General features: G+C 35.0%; 1 protein-coding gene and 1 pseudogene across 30 annotated transcripts in view; both read left to right on the forward strand.

Annotated features, from left to right (window-relative positions):
• Positions 1 to 22,196, forward strand: part of DLG1 (discs large MAGUK scaffold protein 1) — a 279,344-nt gene that overhangs the window by 113,888 nt on the left and 143,260 nt on the right. For 24 of the 30 annotated variants that reach the window (XM_086675062.1, XM_086675061.1, XM_086675060.1 and 21 more), the window contains one exon: positions 4,311 to 4,475. In XM_086675062.1, the coding sequence (XP_086531188.1) occupies positions 4,311 to 4,475 (165 nt within the window). Of the gene's footprint in view, positions 1 to 4,310; positions 4,476 to 14,838; positions 15,223 to 22,196 lie in introns of those variants that run through there. The other 6 variants (XM_086675083.1, XM_086675086.1, XM_086675088.1 and 3 more) reach the window with 1 other exon arrangement.
• Positions 12,351 to 13,468, forward strand: LOC112849365 (anaphase-promoting complex subunit 15 pseudogene; annotated as a pseudogene).

Genomic DNA, 22,196 nt, shown 5'->3' on the forward strand with positions numbered 1-22,196 from the left:
GGTCTAGTTTCATTCTTCTGCATGTTGCTGTCCATTTCTCCCAGCATCATTTGCTAAAGAGACGGTCTTTTTTCCATTGGATACTCTTTCCTGCTTTGTCAGAGATTAGTTGGCCATACATTTGTGGGTCCAATTCTGAGTTCTCTATTCCATTGGTCTATGTGTCTGTTTTTGTGCCAATACCATGCTGTCTTGATTATTACAGCTTTGTAGTAGAAGCTAAAGTCTAGGATTGTGATGCCTCCCGCTTTGGTTTTCTTTTTCAATATTACTTTGGCTATTTGAGGTCTTTTGTGGTTCCATACAAATTTTAGGATTGTTTGTTCTAGCTTGGAGAAGAATGCTGGTGCAATTTTGATTGGGATTGCATTGAATGTGTAGATTGCTTTGGGTAGTATTGACATTTTAACAATATTTATTCTTCCAATCTGTGAGCATGGAATGTTTTTCTGTTTCTTTGTGTCTTCTTCAATTTCCTTCATAAGTTTTCTATAGTTTTCAGCATACAGATCTTTTATATCTTTGGTTAGGCTTATTCCTAGGTATTTTAAGGTTCTTGGTGCAATTATAAATGGGATCAATTTCTTGATTTCTCTTTCTTTTGCTTCATTATTGATGTATAGAAATGCAACCGATTTCTGTACCTTGATTTTGTACCCTGCGACTTTGCTGAATTCTTGTATCAGTTCTAACAGACTTTCGGTGGAATCTTTCGGGTTTTCTGTGTAGAGTATCACGTCTTCTGCAAAAAGTGAAAGTTTAACTTCTTGGCCAATTTTGATGCCTTTATTTCACTTTGTTGTCTGATTGCTGATGCTAGGACTTCCAACATTATGTTAAACAACAGCGGTGAGAGTGGAAATCCCTGTTGTGTTCCTGATCTCGGGGAAACTTGTCAGTTTTTCCCCATTGAGGATGATATTAGCTATGGGCTCTTCATATATGACTTTTATGATGTTTAGGTATGTTCCTTCTATCCCAACTTTCTTGAGGGTTTTTATTAAGAAGGGATGCTGTATTTTGTCAAATGCTTTTTCTACATCTATTGACGGGATCATATCCTGTCATATGATCTTTTGATCATATGATCATATGATCTTTTAACTTTGTTAAAGTATATTTATAACTTCAGCCTCACATTGATGTATCACATTGATTGGTTTGCAAATATCGACCCAGCCCTACAGCCCAGGAATGAATCCCACTTGATCATGGTGAATAATTATTTTAATATGTTGTTGAATTCAGTTTGCTAGTATCTTGTTGAGAATTTTTGCATCCATGTTCATCAGGGATCTTGACCTGTAATTCTCTTTTTTTTTGTGGGGTCTCTGTGTGGTTTGGGAATCAAGGTAATGCTGGCTTCATAGAATAAGTCAGGAAGTTTTCCTTCCATTTCTCTTTTTTGGAACAGCTTGAGAAGGATAGGTATTAACTCTGCTTTAAATGTCTGGTAGAATTCCCCTGGGAAGCCATCCAGTCTAGGACTCTTGTTTGTTGGGAGATTTTTGGTAACTGATTCAATTTCTTCACTAGTGATAGGTCTGTTTAAATTTTCTGTTTCTTCCCTTTTGAGTTTTGATAGTGTGTACATGTCTAGGAAAGTGTCCATTTCTTGCAGGTTGTCCTGTTTTTTGGCATGTAATTTTTCATAGTATTCTCTGATAATTGCTTGTATTTCTGAGGGACGGTTGTAATAATTCCATGTTCATTCATGATTTTGTCTATTTGGGTCCTCTGTCTTTTCTTTTTGAGAAGTCTGGCTAGGGGGTTATCAATTTTGTTTATTTTTTTTGAAAAACCAGCTCTTTGTTTCATTGATCTGTATGGGGTTTTTTGGTGTTTTTTTTTTTATTCAATTTCTTCTTTAATTGCCTGTTGACTCATTCATTCTTTAGTAAGATGTTCTTTAACCTCCATGTATTTGGAGGTCTCCCAAACTTTTTCCTGTGGTTGATTTCAAGTTTCATAGCATTGTGATCTGAAAATGTGCATGGTATCATCTCAGTATATACACACATTCACAGACATACACACAGAGACGTATACATATGAAGATATATATATATATATACACACACACACATATACACACTGCATATGCATATACATATGATTATATATACATACACATACATAAGTGTAGAATTGCTTTGCTTTAAAATGTTCATACTGTGTTTGTTAGCTTAAAACATGCTTTTCTCATTCATTAATCCATGTCTTCAGCTTTTCCTATTAAAATAAGTAGATTTTTACCCATTTTAATATCTACATAATTTTTGTAGAATGACTGTACCAATATTTATTTACCTTTTGTTGTTGTATTGATAAGAAGCTTGTTTCCAATTTTTCTTCATTCCAAACTATACTGTAGTGAACATCTTTCTGCATGTACTCTCTCCCAAGTACATATTAAGTTTTGGAGTACCCGTAAAGTATGAAAAGATGATTATGAGGGAGAGCCTGGGGAGAAGGAAAAAAAAGAGATGATAATCAAGTTTCCTTCCGTATAATTATATCTCCTATTAAGATATAGAAGTACTTAGATTTTGTTTCTGCCCAATTGAGCATTTAAACTGTGTTGGGGTGCCTGGGTGGCTCAGTCAGTTAAGTGTCTGACTTTGGCTCAGGTCATGATCTTGCAGGTTGTGAGTTCGAGCCCTGCATTGGGCTCTGTGCTGACTGACAGCTGAGAGCCTGGACCTGCTTCAGATTCTATGTCTCCTTTTCTCTCTGCCCTTCCCCCCCCCCCATTCTCTCTCTGTCAAAAATAAATAAATGTTAAAAAAATTTAAACACTGTTAAAATATGTTAAACTTTGTTAAAGTATATTTATAACTTCAGCCTTACTCAGGATAAAGTTAGAGAATTCTTTTCACTGGTTTTGAAAATAATTTGAGGTTTATATGTAAAAACATTTCTTCTATCATGTTAAATGAACTGGCAAATAGTGATGTGAATCTGATTGTTTTCCATGTAATTACCATTTCATAGAAGGATGTTATTTAAAGTGGTGATGTTGGAGGTTGTGCAGTAACTTTCAGCAGTCAAATTCATAGTTAAAGGGATTTTTTATATATTTTACAATGCACATGTTTGTGATTCACTGATGCTATATCTAAGATTAGTTTCTAGAAGTGGAATTACCGCTTGTACCGCTTGTTGAAAAGATGGTCTTTTCCCTATTGAATAGTCTTGGCACCCTTGTTGAAAATAATTTGATCATTTATGTGAAGGTTTATTTCTGGACTTTTATTCTGTTCCATTGGTCTGTACATTTGTATTTATGCCAGTACCAAACTGTTTTGAATACTGTAGCTTCATAGTAAGTTTTGAAATGAGGAAGTGTGAGTCCTCCAGCTTTATTCTTTTTCATGATTATTTTGGCAGTTCAGGTTCCTTGAGATTCCACATGAATTTTAGAATGGGTTTTTGTCTTTCTGCAAAAAAATGTCATTGGGATTTTGACAGAGATTGTAAATTGCTTTGGGTAATATTGACATCTTAATAATACTAAGTCTTCCGATCTATAAACACAGGATGTGTTTCCATTTTTTTTCTGTCATCTTTAATTTCTTTCAGCAGTATTTTATAGTTTTCATTGTACAAGTAAAGTTTATTCCCAAGTATTTTATTCTTTTTGATGCTATTGTAAATGGAACTGTTTTTGTAATTTTCTTTTTAGATTATATATAGAAACGCAACTGAATTTTGTGTTGACTTTGTATCCAGCTACTTTGCTGAATTCATTAGCTCTAACAGCTTTTTTGCTGAGTCTTTAGGGTTTCCTACATATAACATTATATCATCTGCAGACAGAGATCATTTTACTTCTTCCTTTCCAATTTGGGTGCCTTTTATTTTTTTTTCTTGCCTAATTGCTCTGGGTGCAACTTCCAGTACTGTGATGAATTGAGGTGGTAAATTTGACCTAAATTAATCACAGTTTACCATCCCATGTTTTCCCCTGGTAGTTGCAAGCCTTCAACAGATTGCAGAGTTCCAGAATAGTTACATCAGACAGTTTCTGCATGTGTAATTGTTGTCTAAGTGGAAAGACAAATTCTTTGTGCTTCCTATTCACCCATCTTCCCAGAATCTGAATTATTTTTAATCAAATAATTTTATTAAAATTTGGAATGACTTTAAAATGGAGGCCTGTTTCTCTCAGACTTTCTGCATTAAACCATACAGTACACTTTTCATACAGTTAAATATTATTGAGTATTTGGTTAGTTATGAAACTATGATTCAAATTGAACTCACTTTGCCTTTCAGGGCTTTTTCATATTTAATAATTTTTCTTACAGAAATACCGGTATCAGGATGAAGATACACCTCCTCAAGAGCACATATCCCCACAAATCACTAATGAGGTGATAGGTCCGGAATTAGTTCATGTCTCAGAGAAGAACCTGTCAGAAATTGAGAATGTCCATGGATTTGTTTCCCATTCTCATATTTCACCAATAAAGGTAAGATGATGACTTTATTTTGTTGCTATGAATTATATATTACTTTTGTTACTTGTATAGCTAATGCTCAGAAAGAACTATTCTTTTATGTAGAATTTTTACCTCTTATTTCTGGTTTCTTAGTTATAAGAATTTTATAATATTTATTAGCATTCTAAAAACACTTTTAAAGATACATTTTATTAAAAGAATTTATTCAGTGATTCTAAGCCTAAAAATTCCCACAAAGGAAATAACTTGTTTCAAATATTACACATTGGAATATTTTAAAAATTTGTTTTAAATGTTAGTACTTATAGACAAAGAGCATTAATACTGGCATTAACTCCCCTCAGAAATAACCACAATCCTGGTTTCTTATAGAGCTCTACCACATATTTAGATTTCTAATCAATATATTGTTTATTTTGCCAATCTTAAATTTTATATAAGTAGCGTATACTGTATATAATCTCAACTTGACTTCTTTTGCTCAATATTATATTCCTAAGATTATTTTTACTGCTCTAGAGTTTTCTTTTATTAACATGCTATAAAAAACATAGGTTATGTATAAATATCTTCGTGGGTAACACCAGATTATTTTCCAAGTGGTTGTATACTTTACCTTTTCAGCAGCAATATTTGAGTTTTAAATGATCCATATTCTCATCAGTGCGTGGTGTTACTATTTTTGCCATATTTTGGGCTTGGAATAGTATCTCATTGTGACTTTAATGTTCATTTCCCTGTTTGATAATAAGGTTGAAAATATCGGTCATTTAGGTTTTCTCTTCTGTGATACATAAACTCTCAAGATTTTTGCTTATTTATATGGTCTTGGGTTGTCCTTTTTACTGATTTGTATAAGTTCTTTATATATTCTGGCTACTAATCATTTGTTGATTTTATGTATTGTGAATAAGGATAATTTTTTTCCTAGTAAAAATCTTCTGTTTTATAATTTTCTTTGAGGGATGACTTTGTATTACTGGTTAAAAATTTTAATCGTTGTAGTATCATTTAGATTTTCTATTGATAGTTTTGCTAGTTATTTTTTTTCTAGGAATTTATCCATTTCATATTTATTTCAAAATATTATTAATATCCTGTGAGGTTTTTTTTTGTCTATAGCATATTTAAGTGTGGCCCCTTTTTCATTCCTAATAATTATTTGTGCCTTGTTTTGTTTTTTTCCCCCTTGATCATTCTTGCCAAAAGATGGTCTTTGACAAGATTCATCTCTTTTTAAAAAATCTTGTGTTCTTGGGGCACCTGGGTGGCTCATCGGTTAAGTCTCTGACTTCAGCTCAGGTCATGGTCTCACAGTTTGTGCATTCTAGCCCGACATTGGGCTCCTGTGCTGAGAGCTGCTTCAGATTCTGTGTCTCCTTCTCTCTCTCTCTCTGCCCCTCCCCCACCTCTTAAAAATAAAATAAACATTAAAATCTTTTTAAATCTTGTATTCTTCCCCCATGTGCTGCTATCCCCACCCTCCTTGTTTTCACACACACATATACCTACATAATACACACGTTCATGTACATCTATAAATATAAATGTGTGGATAGCCTGCATATAAATTACAGATTTTGTTTGGTAAGGAGCAGTCTGATCTTCCCTTGGGAGACTAAATGAGAGATACAAAGAAGAAAAAATCGATTGGCTATTAGTGACATAGACAATTCTCCTTTTACCTTTTCCCCTTTCTCCTCTTACCATGATTATTTTTTTCTCTTCTGCTTTCTTTGGGTTTATTTTTTTCTCCCTAGTTTCTTAAGTTGGTTGCTTATTGTTAATAGTATCAGTATTTGAGTTTGTAATTTTTCCTTTAAATATCACTTTCGCTGTATCCCACAAGTTTTAACATGTAATTTTTTTTTATTCTAACATTTCCTTTATTTATTTATTTATTTATTTACTTACTTACTTACTTACTTACTTACTTATTTTTGCCCCATGAATTATTTAGAGGTATGTTGCTTAATTTTTAAACATACTGATACAGTCAGGGTGGTCCAAAAATCCAGAAGGGGGTTCCTGCAGGACCAGCCAAAAGGGTACTTGACTTTGTGCAGGATAAAAATCAAACAGGAGCTGGAGAAAGTGAAAGCAGAGTTTACTGAGTAGCATAAGTGACAGGTAAAGAATAGTAGATGGAATGTCTGTGAGACTCCGAAAGGAAAGGAGAATGAGTGTCTTTGTTGCTTGGGGCCTGGGGTTTATATTGTAAAGGGGTCCAGGATATGTGTTCCTTCAGGAATCCAGCAGAGGGTCTAATCAGAGGCAAATAGGTGTTGTTTTATAAATCATCAAAGGTAGAGGGTATTGATGCTAGCTAGTGTCAGCCAAGGCTTTAAAAGCTAACATCCTGGAACATGTTTGGGATCTGACTCTTCTTAGCTGTTATCAGGTGTTTGGGAGGCCTAGGACAAAACCCAGAGAATGGTGAACTTTCTTGTTTCCTCCTTGGAGTGGGAACTTAGTGTCTCTGGTTTTTACTCAGGTGCAAAATATCGAACACGAGTAAATGGGGGCTCCAGTAGAAAAACAGCAGAAATAGAACCTTTCTAAAATGTAGTTCCTTCAGCTTCTCTATCTCAATAGGAGGCATTTGTTCCTTTCATATCTTACATTAGGTTATATTTTCTCATGTCCAATTTCCATTTGTTTCTCTTCCTTTAATGGTTATCCTAGAAATTTTAATACACATTTTTAACTTACAAAAATCTCAAGTCAAGAAATCTCTTCTATCCTCATTCTGAATAACATAACTTTAGAACACTTGAATTGGAAGCACTGTGTCCTGCTTTATATGCTGTTCTTGTCAGTCTGTGTGTAGTTTCTGTTGCCTGAATTAATATAACCTATTACTTTAGTCAAAAAATTCTCCCAGGTAGGTGTAATTTTTTGTTTCTGATATTTTGAATATCTGGTCATTCTGATTGTTATAAACTATGCAAAGCCAGTTTGCACACACTCAACTCCTCAGTCTTGGTAGGTGTTTTGGTAGTTACTTCTGTATATATGCAGATTCTGATAGAGGCATGGGCAGTGAGCGTCCCACCCCCTTTTTAAAAGTTAAATATAAACAAACTGATGAACATTAAAGAATACGTGGAAAGCCCTCACATTTGACCCTGGGCATTGCTAAACTAAATATAAGATTGAGTGCACCTATAGCTAGTAGAGGATCTAGCAGAAGTGAACTTTCTCATTGACATTGTGTAAATTTTTGAAAACTTTTAAATAAAGTTGATTATATGATTTTGGAAAAATATCACCTGCTAGAATATTAGTTTTGATTATTAAATAATACACGTTTAGCATTTATTAAACATCTATGCTAGTAACTGTTAGATTTCAGTGATTAGTATTTTTTATAGAGAGATATAACAATATATAACATGAGAAAATAAAGAGAAAAACTAAATTTTTGGAGGTGTCTGAAAAAAGAAAATTGACTTTTGGATAAAGTGTTGAAGGGTGTGCACAAGATGCCAATTCAGAGGAGAAGGCAGTTACTGGGGAAAATAAGTATAGTAGCAGGGTGATAATCAGGGTAAAAATACAGGAAGGTTCATGATACTGTAGCTTAGGGAACTTATTCGGAAATGAGTGTAAGGTGTGAAGGGCCTCAATCCTGAGCTGATGAGTGGCCTTATGAGGGGTTTGCCACCATAAAATGTGCTATGAAATAATCTATTAGGTTCTTGCAGTGCTGGTGCTGATTCGTATTACTGAAATAATGAATGAAATAAGATAGTGATTGAAAGTTACTTTATTCAGGCCTTATTTAACCTGAAGGTGATTATGATTTAAGACTCTGAAAGGGAAACTTTCTTGCCAGTCCTGGGCAGTATGAAGGAAGAAATTGTCAGTATAATGGTGAAAATGGAAGAAAAAGACATAGTGGATAAGTTTTTGTGGTGTATAAGAATCTTTTTAAAAAGCTTACATTTTAAACAGTTATAAATATAATAGTATATTATAATAAGAACAGTGTCAAGATTCCTAAAACAGAAAATGAGCTGAGAATTAGGAAAAATGGTAAACAGTAAATTGAATAAATAAAAGTCCAGCCTGTTTCAAAATATATTTAAGTCAGGATGAAGTGACAAGGAGGGCAGTAGGTACATGGAGGCAGCTTGGTATGGGATGTTGCATTGATCATTGAGGGAATTATATTTGGCTTTGTTGTCAATGACCAGGAAACTTATGTTCAAATCAATATGTGCAAAAGTAAACATAGTTAAGCAGGACTTGAAATTGAAGATAGAACAGTGTGTTAACAGGTAATTATTTTAAATAAGTATATCTCCTAGCCTGGATACATTTCATCCAGTAGTGCTGAGAACAGTATCAAATGAAATCACTAGCAGTAGTTGGTAGTTTTTCAAATGTGAGAAGTGAGGGTAACAGAAAAGATAGTCATAAGCAAATATATGCCTATTAAACTAGTACAGGAATAGAATCTTTCCCATTTTGAGTATATTATGCATACCTTTTGAAATGAGTTTTGTTTTCACATCTCTGGAATATATTAAAATGTTGTTGAATTTTATCTTCTCTTTTTTGGATGGCCCTGATGTATTAAGGTAAGCTTATGGTTTGCATACAGTTTGACCACAAGATGGTGCTCAGACAGAAGGTATTGGTATATGATCAGAGTTTTTCTAAGCAAATAACCCATCTGTGTCATCAGTCTTCTCAGCTTAATCTTGTCCTAGAAGAAAACATAGACAGTAATCTCCTTGACATAGGTCTCAGTGATGATTTTTTGAAAATGACACCATAAGCAAAAGAAACAAAAGCAAAAATAAACTAAATGGGATTACATCAAGCTAAAAAGCTTTCTGCTCAGCAAAGGAAGCCATGCCACCAAGATGAAAAGGCATACTACTGAATGGGAGAAAATAATGGCAAATCATGGATAATTAATGGATAAGGAGCCATATCCAAAATACATAAGGAACTCCTACAACTCAATAGCAAAAAAAAAAAAAATCTGATTAAAAAAATGCCAGAAGATCTGAATATTCATTTTTTCCAAAGAAGACCTCAGATAGCCAACAGGTACATGAAAACATAGATACACAACATCATTAATCATCAGGGAAATGCAAGTCAAAACCACAGTGAGATATTACCTCACACCTTTTAGAATGACTGTTAACAAAAGGACAAGAAATAATAAGTGTTGGCAAGAAACCCTCATGTACTGTTGTTGGGAATGCAAATTGGTGAAACCATTATAGAAAATAGTATGGAAGTTCGTCAGAAAATTAAAAATAAACCTACCATATGATTCAGCAGATCTGCTTCTGTGTATTTATTTGAAGAAAATGAAAACACGAATTCAAAAAGATACATGCACCCCCATGTTCATTGCAGCATTATTTATGGTAGCCAAGATATGGAAACAACCTAAGTATCCATCAGTGGAAGAATGGTTGAAGAAAACATTGTACATGTGGTCAAAGAGAATGAAATTTTGCCTTTTGTGACAACATGGTTTGACTTTGAGGGCACTATGCTAATAAGTCAGAGAAGGACAAATACCAGTGATCTCTGTTATAATATGGACAAAAGATTGGTGGCTATAAGACACAGGGAAATGGGAGAAGTAGGTGAACTGTGTGTTTTTTGTTTTGTTTAAAAAATTATTTAAAGTCTTCTCTTAGTACAGTTATACATTTTGAAATTTAATAGGCCAGATCATAAAGATAAAAGTGTAAGGAAAATACCTATTATGTTGCATTTACAGTATATTAGCTTTGCAGTTACTTAGTAATTTATTTATTTATTTATTTAGTATTTTAGAGTTTTAATATTGTTTTTCCTCTCAACCTCTTACATTTTTTACTGAGATTATTTAATCCTTGCCTTTGTTACTATACCTGAAGACTTGTGAATTTATTTTTTGAACTTGGAATGGTGAGCAAATTGAGGGCCTACTTATTCTGTATATATTTCTGAATGGTCCTTACTTTCATTTCATGTTATGAAATAAATTTCTCACAGTCATAAGTTTTTCAAAATCGTATTTTAGGTTATGTAATAATCCGCTAAGTGGATATATTCAGTTTACTTAAGCTTTATTGTTTAGAGTTCTGTTATAGTTAATATTATCATCATTTTTTGACTAAAAGTAAACTGTACAGAAAAAAGAATGTTAAAATCATATTTAAATGTTAATAGTTATTCAGTGATTTTGACATTGTGTATTTTTTTAATTCATTATTTTAAATAGACTTTCCAGGTTCCCTAATGATTGCTTAAATTTTGTTTTAATGGAATAGAGTTTATTTTCAACTCTGCTATATGAGTAGGGCTATTCTAAAGCAGAAATCAGTGAGGAATTGGTCACCTTTGATCTCCCAGTCAAATCCTATGAAATCAGTTGTGATTTAGGTACACATAGGTTTTGTATGCAGTATTGACTACTGGGCAATGGATGAGATGATCCTAGATTTTTGTAGCTTAGATAACAGGTCAGTTTCATAAAGAAGCCCTTCCAAATCTCATAGTTGCTTTGTTAATATCAATGGATTTGAAAATCCATGCATTGAAAAGTACTTTTCCCAGTACTTAGAGGATATATGAGATGGAATGTGTGACCTATCAGCTTTAGATTATTTTTGAGCTGTTTGGCTCCCTAGGATAGGAATTCTATGTACACAAATGGCTTACTGTTCATTGTCTGTATTATAATTGCACTGTAAGTAGGAAATTTGCATTAAGCATTTGTGTACAAAATCCTATCCAGCGGCGCCTGGGTGGCTCAGTCAGTTAAGCGTCCAACTCTTGATTTCGCCTCAGGTCATGATTTCATGTTTCATGAGTTCAAGCCACTCATCGGGCTTTGTGCTGACAGTGCAGAGCCTGCTTGGGATTCTCTCTCTCTCTCTCTCTCTCTCTCTCTCTCTCTCTACCTCTCTTACCTCTTTCTACCTCTCCCGTGTTGTTGCGTGAGTGCACGTGTTTTCTCTCTCTCTCAAAATAAATAAATAAACTTAAAAAAAAATCCTTATCCATGCCAATCCAGAATAACAGAATCTACATCAATTCTAGTGCTTCCCTCCCCATCTCAGGTTTTTATCAGACCTGGATCATCATGGCACATAATTTAGGGCCAAACCAATTACTGGAGCATTCGTTGAAATCATACTAACTAGTTGTTAATTAAGTACCTGGTCAATATTACTACTATTTTTTTGTTATTTTTCTGGTTTTTTTTTTAAGGAAGTTTTACTTTTTTCCTACACTTAGTTCTCTGTTTACTCTTAGTGTTTTCCTCTCTTCCCCTACCCCCAAATGGTTAGAACCATTCTGTCTAGGGCCACAAAATTGCCAGCTACTATCTGCAGAGTCCTTGGGAAGAAGACCAAACTTTGTGCTATAATCTCTATCACAAAGCATCTTAAGTCTCAAAAGTCCCACATGACTCTCAACCCTTATTGGACATGTATCTGTATTTTTGGAGATGGAATTGTAGAGTATTAGTATCTTTGCTTGCTGAATTAGGGTTTGCAATGGATCTGGAGGTTATAGTTTGCCAATACTACTTTCCATTAGGCTGCATTTAGTTGGTGCTGGTAAGCACACAGTAAGCAAGATTTTGTCAGTCCACATCTGAAAAAGTGTATGGCTGAGGTTAGGACTTGTGATGAGTTTATAGCAACCTAAAAAGTAAATTACTCTATCATTAGTATATTATCAAGCAGTACTTTTATTCATATATTGTTTTTAAATGACCACATATTACATACTAATATAGCAGTGTTAGAAGGACAGACTTAGGAGCCTGTGGTTCTCAAACTTCAGGTTGCTTAAAAGTCACTTAGGGGGCTTTTGGAGCCTCAGTCTCTTGCCTCATATTTACTGGTTGTAAGAATGGGTGTTGTGTCAGTGACACAGGCCGGGAAGCTGAGGTTCACAGAAGTACAGCGGCTGGCCCAGGATTGGTCAAATGAATTAGGGCAAAAGTAGAACTAGACATGAGGAAACTGAGGCTCAGAGAGGTTAAGTGACTTGGCCGAGGTCAAACAGCTAGTAAGTGGTGGAGCCAGGATTCAAACCCAGGTCTGTCTGATTCCCACAAGGAAGAGCTATTTCCCTGCTACCTTCTACTCCATCCCATCACCTAATCAAACTAACCGAATAACTAAAACCAAATACATCTGAAAGCTGGATTCACCTGGCCCTTTACCTCAGTCTAGGAGCCATATCCACCTTGTTTCCCTCACTCCCTCACTCTTCCTCTGTGTGACTGAGACACTGTGGTTTAATCTGGATTGACCCTGCGTGGAGGAGACAGAGCTGCAGCAGCAAGAACAACAGCATCAGGCCTGACTCCAGAGCATTGCAGAGAAAGACAATCTGGTACCTATCAGCAAGCCGGCCTCAGAGCACTATGATGACGAGGAAGAGGAGGATGAAGATGAGGAGGGTAGTGAAGAGGACTCAGAGGTTGATGAGGACATGCAGGACATGGATGAGATGAATAACTACAATGAGTCACCTGATGATGGAGAGGTCAGTGAGGTGGAATAGAAGGCAATGAACAGGATCAGGACCAGTGGATGATCTAGGTAGACCAGGCAGGGTGGCCTCAGGGAAATTCCAGGCCATGCCAATTTACCCTGCACCCCCTGCAGAACCAGCTGATTGCCCCAGTGTCCGAAAGCTCACCCTTGGGTATCTCTTCAGCTGCTGCCAAGAACTGGTTGGTCTCCTTGTCCCCTCCTAGACCATCACTTTGCCCTTGAATCTCCAGAGCCTGAGCCCACCCCACCTTTCTGCCCATTACCTCACCCCTTGGTTGCCGAGTATAGTCTCTTTCTAACTCCCATTAATAAAGACACAGGATTGATTTGAAAAAAAAAAAAAAGTCACTTAGGGGGCTTTTTTAAAATGAAAATTTCCATATCCCTCTTACCCCAAAAAATTCTGGTGGGGAGGGGATACCAGTCGGCATTTTTAACCAGCATCCTAGGTGATTCTGAGGTGGACTACTCTGTTGAGAAAGAGACCTGGTGGGGCGCCTGGGTGGCTCAGTCTGTTGAGTGTCCGACTTTGGCTCAGGTCATGATCTCACTGTGCGTGAGTTCAAGCCCCGCGTCGGGCTCCATGCTGACAGCTCAGAGCCTGCTTCAGATTCTGTGTCTCCCTCTCTCTCTGCCCCTCCCCTGCTCATGCTCTGTCTGTCTCTCTGTCAAAGATAAATAAACATTAAAAAAAATTAAAAAAGGAAAGAAAGAGACCTAGTATTAGATGTTAGAAAATGACTATTTAGGGGCACCTGGGTAGCTCAGTCAGTTAAGCCACTCTTGATTTTCAGTTCAGGCTGTGATCCCAGGCTCGTGGGATCTAACCTTAGTGTAAGTCTCCATGCTTAGCATGGAGCCTGCTTAAGATATTCTCCCTTCCTCCCTCCCTCCCTGTCTGTCTGTCTCTGTCTCTCCCCCCCCCCATTCCACCCTAAAAATTTTTTAGAAAAAAGGAAAATGACTACTTAGGAATCAGACAATGTTATTTAGTGAACCAGAGTATTATTTATGTAGTGTTGGATAACACATGCTTCACTGGTTATAAAACAAAAAATTTACTTTTAGTTTTTTTGCATTTTTAAAAATTCATAACTTTTTAATCAGTGTTTATGATATATAAGCGAGGTTAGGCTAATCATTTAACAGTTTATTTTTTAACACAAAAATTCCAGAAGCCACATATTTATTTTGCTAATTAATTTGTTTCTATCTCCAGACTCAATTATCAAAGCATTAAGAGCCAATACATTACATAAAATAATCATGCCACATTACAAATGGAGTTTTCTCTATCATTATTAGATGCTTAGAGTTGAATGTAGACAGTACCTTTAAAAAACTTAGAATCTAATTAAGGTGAGATCCTTCCTGATGTGGAAATTTATGTGAATGACAGAGTCTCCTTTAGTAAAATTAAACAATCAGAACTGTTGGCAAGAGAATCCTTTTGTATTTTAAATTCAGTTCATACTTACAATTTGAGCAGTGAAGATGCCATTGGATTTTACTACAGACTGAGATTGAAACTTGCTAATCCAGGGTTTCTCCACCCTGTGCATTAAATCAGGCAGCCCCGAAGGGTCTTGGTAGTCCAGTGTTTATAACATCCTTCTTTACCTGCTAATCGACCTCACTTCCTGGATTTCATTCCGTCTAGTTATCAGCTAACAAAAGAACAGCTTTTGGTTCCTGCAGACGCTGGTGAAAAAATAATCATGAGAAAGACATCAACCTTATGCCGTCTTTTTTGTCTGCAAATATAAACTCAGCCATCATACAACTAACAGGTACAGAGGAAAGATACAAGCTCTTTCATGGGAAGAAATTACAGAGAAAATGAGCATCATTTCTCAAGGTTTTTATTTTCCCTGATCTCCAAGTGATGCTGCTGTAATTCTAGCTGCAGTTTTTACCGATCATTCACCACTCAGCAGCTGGTAGAGAAGTAAGACTGCTTGGCAACCACCTGCAGGGCTGCAGAGATGAATTACATTTTCGGGAACAACACACTTCTATACTCTCGCGCCAGTCGAGGAGGCAATACTAGCTCTAGCCATGGCTCAGTAGGCCCAAAGCAGAAACACTGGGCAAAAAAGGGTTCATCAGATGAACTGCAAGCAGAGCCAGAACCTTCACGCTGGCAGCAGATAGTTGCATTTTTCACTCGAAGACACAGCTTTATTGACTGCATCTCGGTAGCCACCAGCTCCACCCAGGTAACATACCACTTGTTGAAATTATTTTCAGTATATTTCGGTTTATGTTTACTTTGCAAATGTGTTAGTATAAATTTCTTGTTATTAAAAATATAGTCTTCTGCACTGAAACCTTGGATACGCAGAAATGTATGTTTTCAGTCCATCTATGTAGGTCTTTAGCATGAAAGAGGAAACAAAAAATATTTTCTCTTTTGCTCTTATGTAATACCAAACAAAACACTCTCTGATTCTGTTGAGGGACTTCTCTAAAAATACAAACCATTGATACATAAATTAAAATGTAAATTAATAATGCTTGTCTCCTTATTTTTAGACTTAAATCCTGTAAACTATGATGTCTAACCAAAGAAAATACCCGTTTGTTTAGCTTTTGTATGTCATAAGATATGCTGGGGAGATTGTTATGGTACAGAAACAGAAGATAATTTGAAATATTTTTATTTTCTAGTGTTTTGAGAATAAATGGAGTAGTTGGCTATTGCTCTATATACTTATATCTTAAAAAGTTATATTAAATTATGGTTTATTCAAATAATTAAATATATATTTGTATAAATATACATTCTATAATATACATTATATAAATATACATTATCTAGGGTTAATTTAAAAGCATTAAACTTGTGAAATTACACAATTGTAGGAATATTTTTTCAAATAGTCAATTGACAGTTTTTAAAGAGATGACCAAGCACTAAAAATCTTCCAAATTAAAAAAAAAACAAAACACATAAAACCGAATCTTTTTGAGGAAATGAGTTTTGAAAATAGTGGGAAAATAGAAAATTAATAATAATTTAGGTGAAATATTTATTTGGCATTAAAGGAGGTTGAGAGCTATTCATATTTTAAAATACTTTAATAGATACTCATTCAACTTTAGTAAAAATGAAAAGATAAGAAATAGTCATATAAAAATAAGGAGAATGCTTTTGTCATTTGACATCAGTAATAATAAAATTCATACACATATCCCAGTGCTTTTTAAAAATACATTTCTTTAAAGCCATCTCTTTTTTTATTAGAAGCAGCACAATAAATATAAACTGTCAACAGCTTCTTTGTTGCTTTTGATTACTTGAATTGTCTTTCAGTAGTTTTAATTTTAAAATAATGCCATATTTCTTACATGATAAATTGTATTTATTTTGCTTACATGTGTGAAAGAAATGGAATTACTGGATTAGGGAGTCATAATTGTTTTTAGGTACTGATATTAGTTATAATCAAAACTTCTTCAGAAGCAACAATATGATTTAACTCTTAGGTTGACTACTGCCCAAAGAATTTAACTAACTTGATTTTTACTACAGTTGCACATACCAAAAAGAGATGCAAAGACTAAGGCTTGGTGTTGTTATTCATTATAGATTAATCTTAAATGAATATTTTTTCCATTGTCAGTAAAAAAAGATAGACTTAAAACTTACATGTAGTTTATATAAATAAACAGTACTGTATATGTATACATACACATACATGCTACCACGGATACATAATTCATCTTATTAGGGGCATACAAATGAAAAGACAAGCAAAATAGTTCACATATAAAACTGTTGAAACCAATGAATTATATTACAGTTAGGAGTTGGAGAAAAAGTTGCTATTGCACTAAAATAGAAATAAATACAATAGTTTTCAATAAAAACACTATTTGCAATTAATCCTACAAAGCCATTTAAAATTTTATTTTTCTCCCATTTGTTTCAGGTCATTTGTGTATACTGATACATGACTTAGTTTTTATTTCTTTCACATCTCTTTTTGTTACTTTTTCGTTATCTTTGTATTTCATCTCTAGAAATGTAGACATGAGGTCAGAGGTTTTAGCTTTTATTTCTCCTGCTCTAGCGTGCCATCATATCATTTTTCATTCTATGGGTTTTTCTAACTGATGAGTCAGGTATTTTGTGTATCCAAGTCTTTTCTTATAACTCACTGGAATTCATTTTACTGGATAAAATACAATAGGACTGAGATAGAACGTTAGACATATTTTGGTCTTGGTTGATGCTAGAATACATTTTTCTGTTTCATCTACTGACCCATGGCTTGCAGTTTTATTTTGTAGCACCAGAAGGATTTACATATTGTTATAAGCAAAGTAGATTAATGAAATTTCATAATATATTGAGCATATGCTACATATCTTTGAAGATAGTACATGATAGTGTTTTGTTCTGCAACTGATAAATAATAGCACTGATTACCAGGTCTCCTGTTTCACTGTTGTTAGAAATATTTTTTCTAAGATTTGATAGCAAGATTAACTTTGAATCTAATTCCTTATAACTATGCAGCATGATACTTTTAGCAGTTTGGAGAATTGCTATTAAACGAAGTTTTATTAATTTGAAAATCATTACTCTGATTTAATATCCCCCCAAATATCCTTTATAAATAAAAAGAAAATTTATTTACTTTAAAAATTCATTTAAATTGCTTGTGTGATGGAAATACTCACGTTAATAACTCAGATTATATGCCAGGTTCTACTGTAATATCTGGAACTTAGTATGAAGTCATTAATGTCTTTTTAAATGATAAGGAAGCTAAGTGGTTATAAACTTTGGCAAGACCCCCAGCTTCTAGTATAGGGCATGGCATATATTTGGTGCTCCATAAATGTTTATGGAATTATTTTCCATTTCAGTTACCAAGAACCTTTTTAGTTTGTGGCCTTCCAGAATACAGCACCTAATCCAAAGCCTCCTGGGTACCTATTTTTATTTTCCTTCCCTCACAAGTGCCTTTAGTTCTTCACAGTAGCCTATTTCTTTCTGTACTTCCCTTTTCTTCCCTTCCATTCTTAGTATTTCCTTGAAGCCACACAAATCCCCCATGTACCTGATTTCCTCACCCCTTTGAATCTCTACCCAGTGATGATAACTACACAGCTTACAAACTATTTCTCATTTTTGTCATTTGATTATATCCCAGAAGTTTACGTTGGATTTGTTTTGTTTTGTTTTAATGTTAAATTAAGATGAGTTTCTAATTATTTTACTCTGGTTTAAGTTTTTTCTATTTTGTGCTTCATTCTACGTAAGTTCTTAATTTTGAATAATACAGAAAAACAGTGCTTCAAGCGCTCATTTCCTTACCTCAGAATTCCCTCTATTCTTCCTGTTAGGGTCACTTAATGCCAACCTTCCCCGACTTATATAGTGCACTCAGCTCACTTCCAGTCTAGGGCCAATTTATATATTTATGAGGGTTTTAAAGAACTCCAGCACAGTATTTCTAGTCTTTGCTATACTTGATTAGCTCCTAGGTAAAAAGTTTTGCCTATTGGGCGATACTAGTGTTTATTAATGAGTATAGTAGTTATATAAACTTTGAACAGCTGTGAAGTGGTAGGTCACTTTGAATGTGTGTTTAGCAACTGTTCCTATATTTTGGACTACTTGAAAATCCCTAACATGGATCAGTGTAAATAATCAAACAGGATTCCACCCTCCCCCAGACAAATGACATGCCTAATGAAGCAGAAAACAACACAGTTCTTTTCTTGGGAGTGAATGGAACAGACATGATGACTTGTCATAACTGAAGAAGAACAATAAAATTTTAATAAGAGTTGAATAGTCTACTTTTTAAGAGGAAAAATCCTGTCCTACATTAACATACAGGAAAACACTTTTCAGATACCCATGTGGGAAAATATATAGGCTAATTTGTATTAAAAGAGTATTATTTGTCCTAAGCAGATGCATTCTAGATTATAAAAGGCTTAATTTGTAGAGTTGTGCATTGGACATACTGTCCAAAAAATGAAGATAATATTATCAACCTCATTAAGTTAATTGTTATTAAGTGATTTAATATATGTATCATACTTAGTGCCTAGTAGCTATTATTTTATTATATTATTATATTGCTTAACTTTGATAATCCATGGACAAATTCACATGTAGGTAATTAGGAGTTACAGCACCTAGAGTAGTGCATTTTTTATTCATTCAGTAAATAGTGTTGATGGAATAAGTTAGCTGTAAGTACAAGCCATGCACTTTTTTAAGAACCCCAGACCTCAACATCTTTAACTGTAGGATGTAAGGAAGGGGCCCCAAAGAGCACCTCAGTTCTTGGGTGAGACCACCAACTCCTTTACTTTGCCTTTCCCAACATTCCCTTAGACAGATTGCCAAACCAGTCACAAATAAACAACTAAATTTAATTGATTATTCACCTTTACCAAGCTTTCCTAAGCATACCTTCAGAACTAATTTTCTACCCTATATCCCTTTTGAACTTAATCACCACAAAAAGTACAAATATTCCTGATCATTCTCATTCATTTTCTTATCTCTGAGTGATTCAGGTGTATCTCTAATCTGTTTTAAACTCCCCATTTCTCTCTACCCTCCCAAGCCCTTTTAGTCTGCCCTTTAGAACTCCCAATTTGTCATCACCAAAATTTCCTTTACCCTACAGCTCTTCTCTGTTGGTTCATCTCACCCTTTTTTCGCTCATAGACGCCTGGCATTCCTCTGAGGATACTGGGTTGTTTTTTTTTTTCTATAGTCCTCTGGAAAAGTGGAGCTCTTATCTGTCACATCTCATGCACCATGGGACCAGCAAGTGGAGTTGATGTCTTCCTTGCTTCCATTGTGCTTCCAATGTGCTTCCATTGATATTTATGGATGGTTGTACCTCCTCTCTCTTTGAAAAAAAAATGTAGGTGCCATCAGACAGTATTTTCTGCTTCCCCTCCTTTTCTAGTCATCTACATTTCTCTCAGTCACTCCCACTCATTAATGATTTGAACAACTGGTTTACTGTCTTTTCTTGTCCACTAATCCTGTAATTTTTCTAAGTGAGTTTCAGTATCCTTGTATAATTTATCCAAAATCTTGACTTCTCAATTCTTTGATCTCCTTACCTCTAGAAATCTTGTTTTTTCTTTCACTTGAGTGACACACTTAAATAGTTATATTTAGGACCTCAGTACCATTGACTGTAGCACTTACAAAATCTCAGTTGCAAGCATTTCAGACTATCTGACTAGCACTTTCTTTCTTTTTAGCTCACTTCCCCTACTACAATGATTTTCTTTTTTTATCTTCTGAAGACCTTCAGCTCAACTTTTTATTATCTATCACTCCTTTCATGCTCTAACTTCTCTCCTTGCCTTGTTCATTTTCCTTGGTCCATGACTATAAATACTGCCTTTCATTATCTCAACTTTCTTGCCCCTCTGTCACTTCATTGATAAGATTCAACCTTTGTTAATTGCAACTCTGCCTCCTTCACACTGGCTCCAAAGCTGCACATTAAATTTCCAATACCCATTTCCTGGCCCTCATTTTTAGTTGATGATCTTACTCTGTATGCTGGGCCTGTTAAAATAAATGATTTATCTGTGTTCTTAAAGCTCATCCTTTACTTCTGCTCTGTATCTTAGTCCCTTTAACTATTATTTAGGGACTTCTGAAATTCTCTGTTCTTCACTACATTATCTGTCTTTCCCCCTATACTGAATTTTCTCATCAGCATATGTGCCTTTTATAATACCTCTCATTAAAACAACCAACCAGGGGCACCCAGGTGGCTCAGTTGGGTATGCATCTGACTTCGGCTCAGGTCACGATCTCATGGTTTGTAGGTTTGAGCCCCGCGTCAGGCTCTGTGCTGACAGCTTGGAGCCTGGAGCTTGCTTCAGATTCTGTGTCTCCCTCTGTCTCTGCCCGTCCCCTGCTCGAGCTCTCTCTCTGTTTCTCAAAAATAAACAAACATTAAAAAAAAATTTTTTTTTTAAAACAACCAACCAGAAACTCTTTTGGAGTAGGTTTTCAAATCCAGTGATCAGTTCACAGTTTTTGTTTTACTTGAAGCCATAACAGCTTTTACACAATTGATTATTCCCTCCTTTAAATTCTTTTCTCATTTGACTTTTGAACACCACCCTTCTGATACTCTCTCAACCTCATTTTCTTTGGCAGTATCCTCCTCCTCTTCCTACTGCTAACCAAGTGCCTGGGGACTCAGTCCTTGAACTTCTCTCTTTTTATATTCACATTTCAGGTGATCTCATCCAGTCTTGTGCCTTTAAATAACATCAGTATTTGTTTTAGCCCACAGCGAATCCTGGTACATTAGACTTGTATATCTTCTTACTCAGTATCTCTACTTGAATTAAGTTTCTGAAGGCTAACAAGTCAAAAACAATCTCTAGTTTTATTGTTCTCCCCATCTTCTTTCATCATCACCCACTGAGATGCTGGAGACAGAAACTCTAATCATTTTCTATTATTTTTTTCCTTTGGTCCACATTCGGTCTAACAGCAAATCCTATTGGATCTATGTCCAGGTTATATTTATGATCTGACCACTTTTTGCCATTTCTAAAACTACTAAATTCAAATTATTTTTTTCCTGAACTACAGCAGTAACCTTCTAACTGGTTCCCCATCTTCATTCTTTGGAGAATAAACTGTTAAGAGCAACAGTCTGTTCACTCGTCAACCAGCATCCTCGTTTCAGAGTGTCAATACCTTGTTTTTAACCCTTCCATGACTTTCAGTCCAATTTATAATAAAAGCCTAAATCCTTATTTACCGTGGACCAAAAGTCCATGACAGTACCTCCAATCCTACTTCATACTGCTCCCTCACTTATTCTACTGGGTATACTGGCCTTGTTCCTGTTCCTCAAATATATCAAATGAGGCCATCTCAGAGCCTTTATCTTGATGTTCTCTTCTTTCTGCCTGTAACATTCTTTTTCCTAGATATTCTCATGGTTTATTCCCTCATCACCTTCAGATATCTGCTTATCTATTGCCTTCTCACAGGGCCTTCCAAGATTCTTATCCAAGGTTGCAGGTACTCATTCACTCCAGACATTATTGTCTCTTCTTACCTTTAAAAAATTTTTTTACTGTAAATTTTTCATTTGTCTGAATTCTCCCTTAGACCTTCTGGGAAACATATTACACTTTATCTAGTGTTATCCTGATCCTCTAG

This window comes from Puma concolor, chromosome C2 (genome assembly GCF_028749965.1).
Source record: "Puma concolor isolate L17-30 chromosome C2, mPumCon1.1.hap2, whole genome shotgun sequence".
NCBI classification, from domain to species: domain Eukaryota; kingdom Metazoa; phylum Chordata; class Mammalia; order Carnivora; family Felidae; genus Puma; species Puma concolor.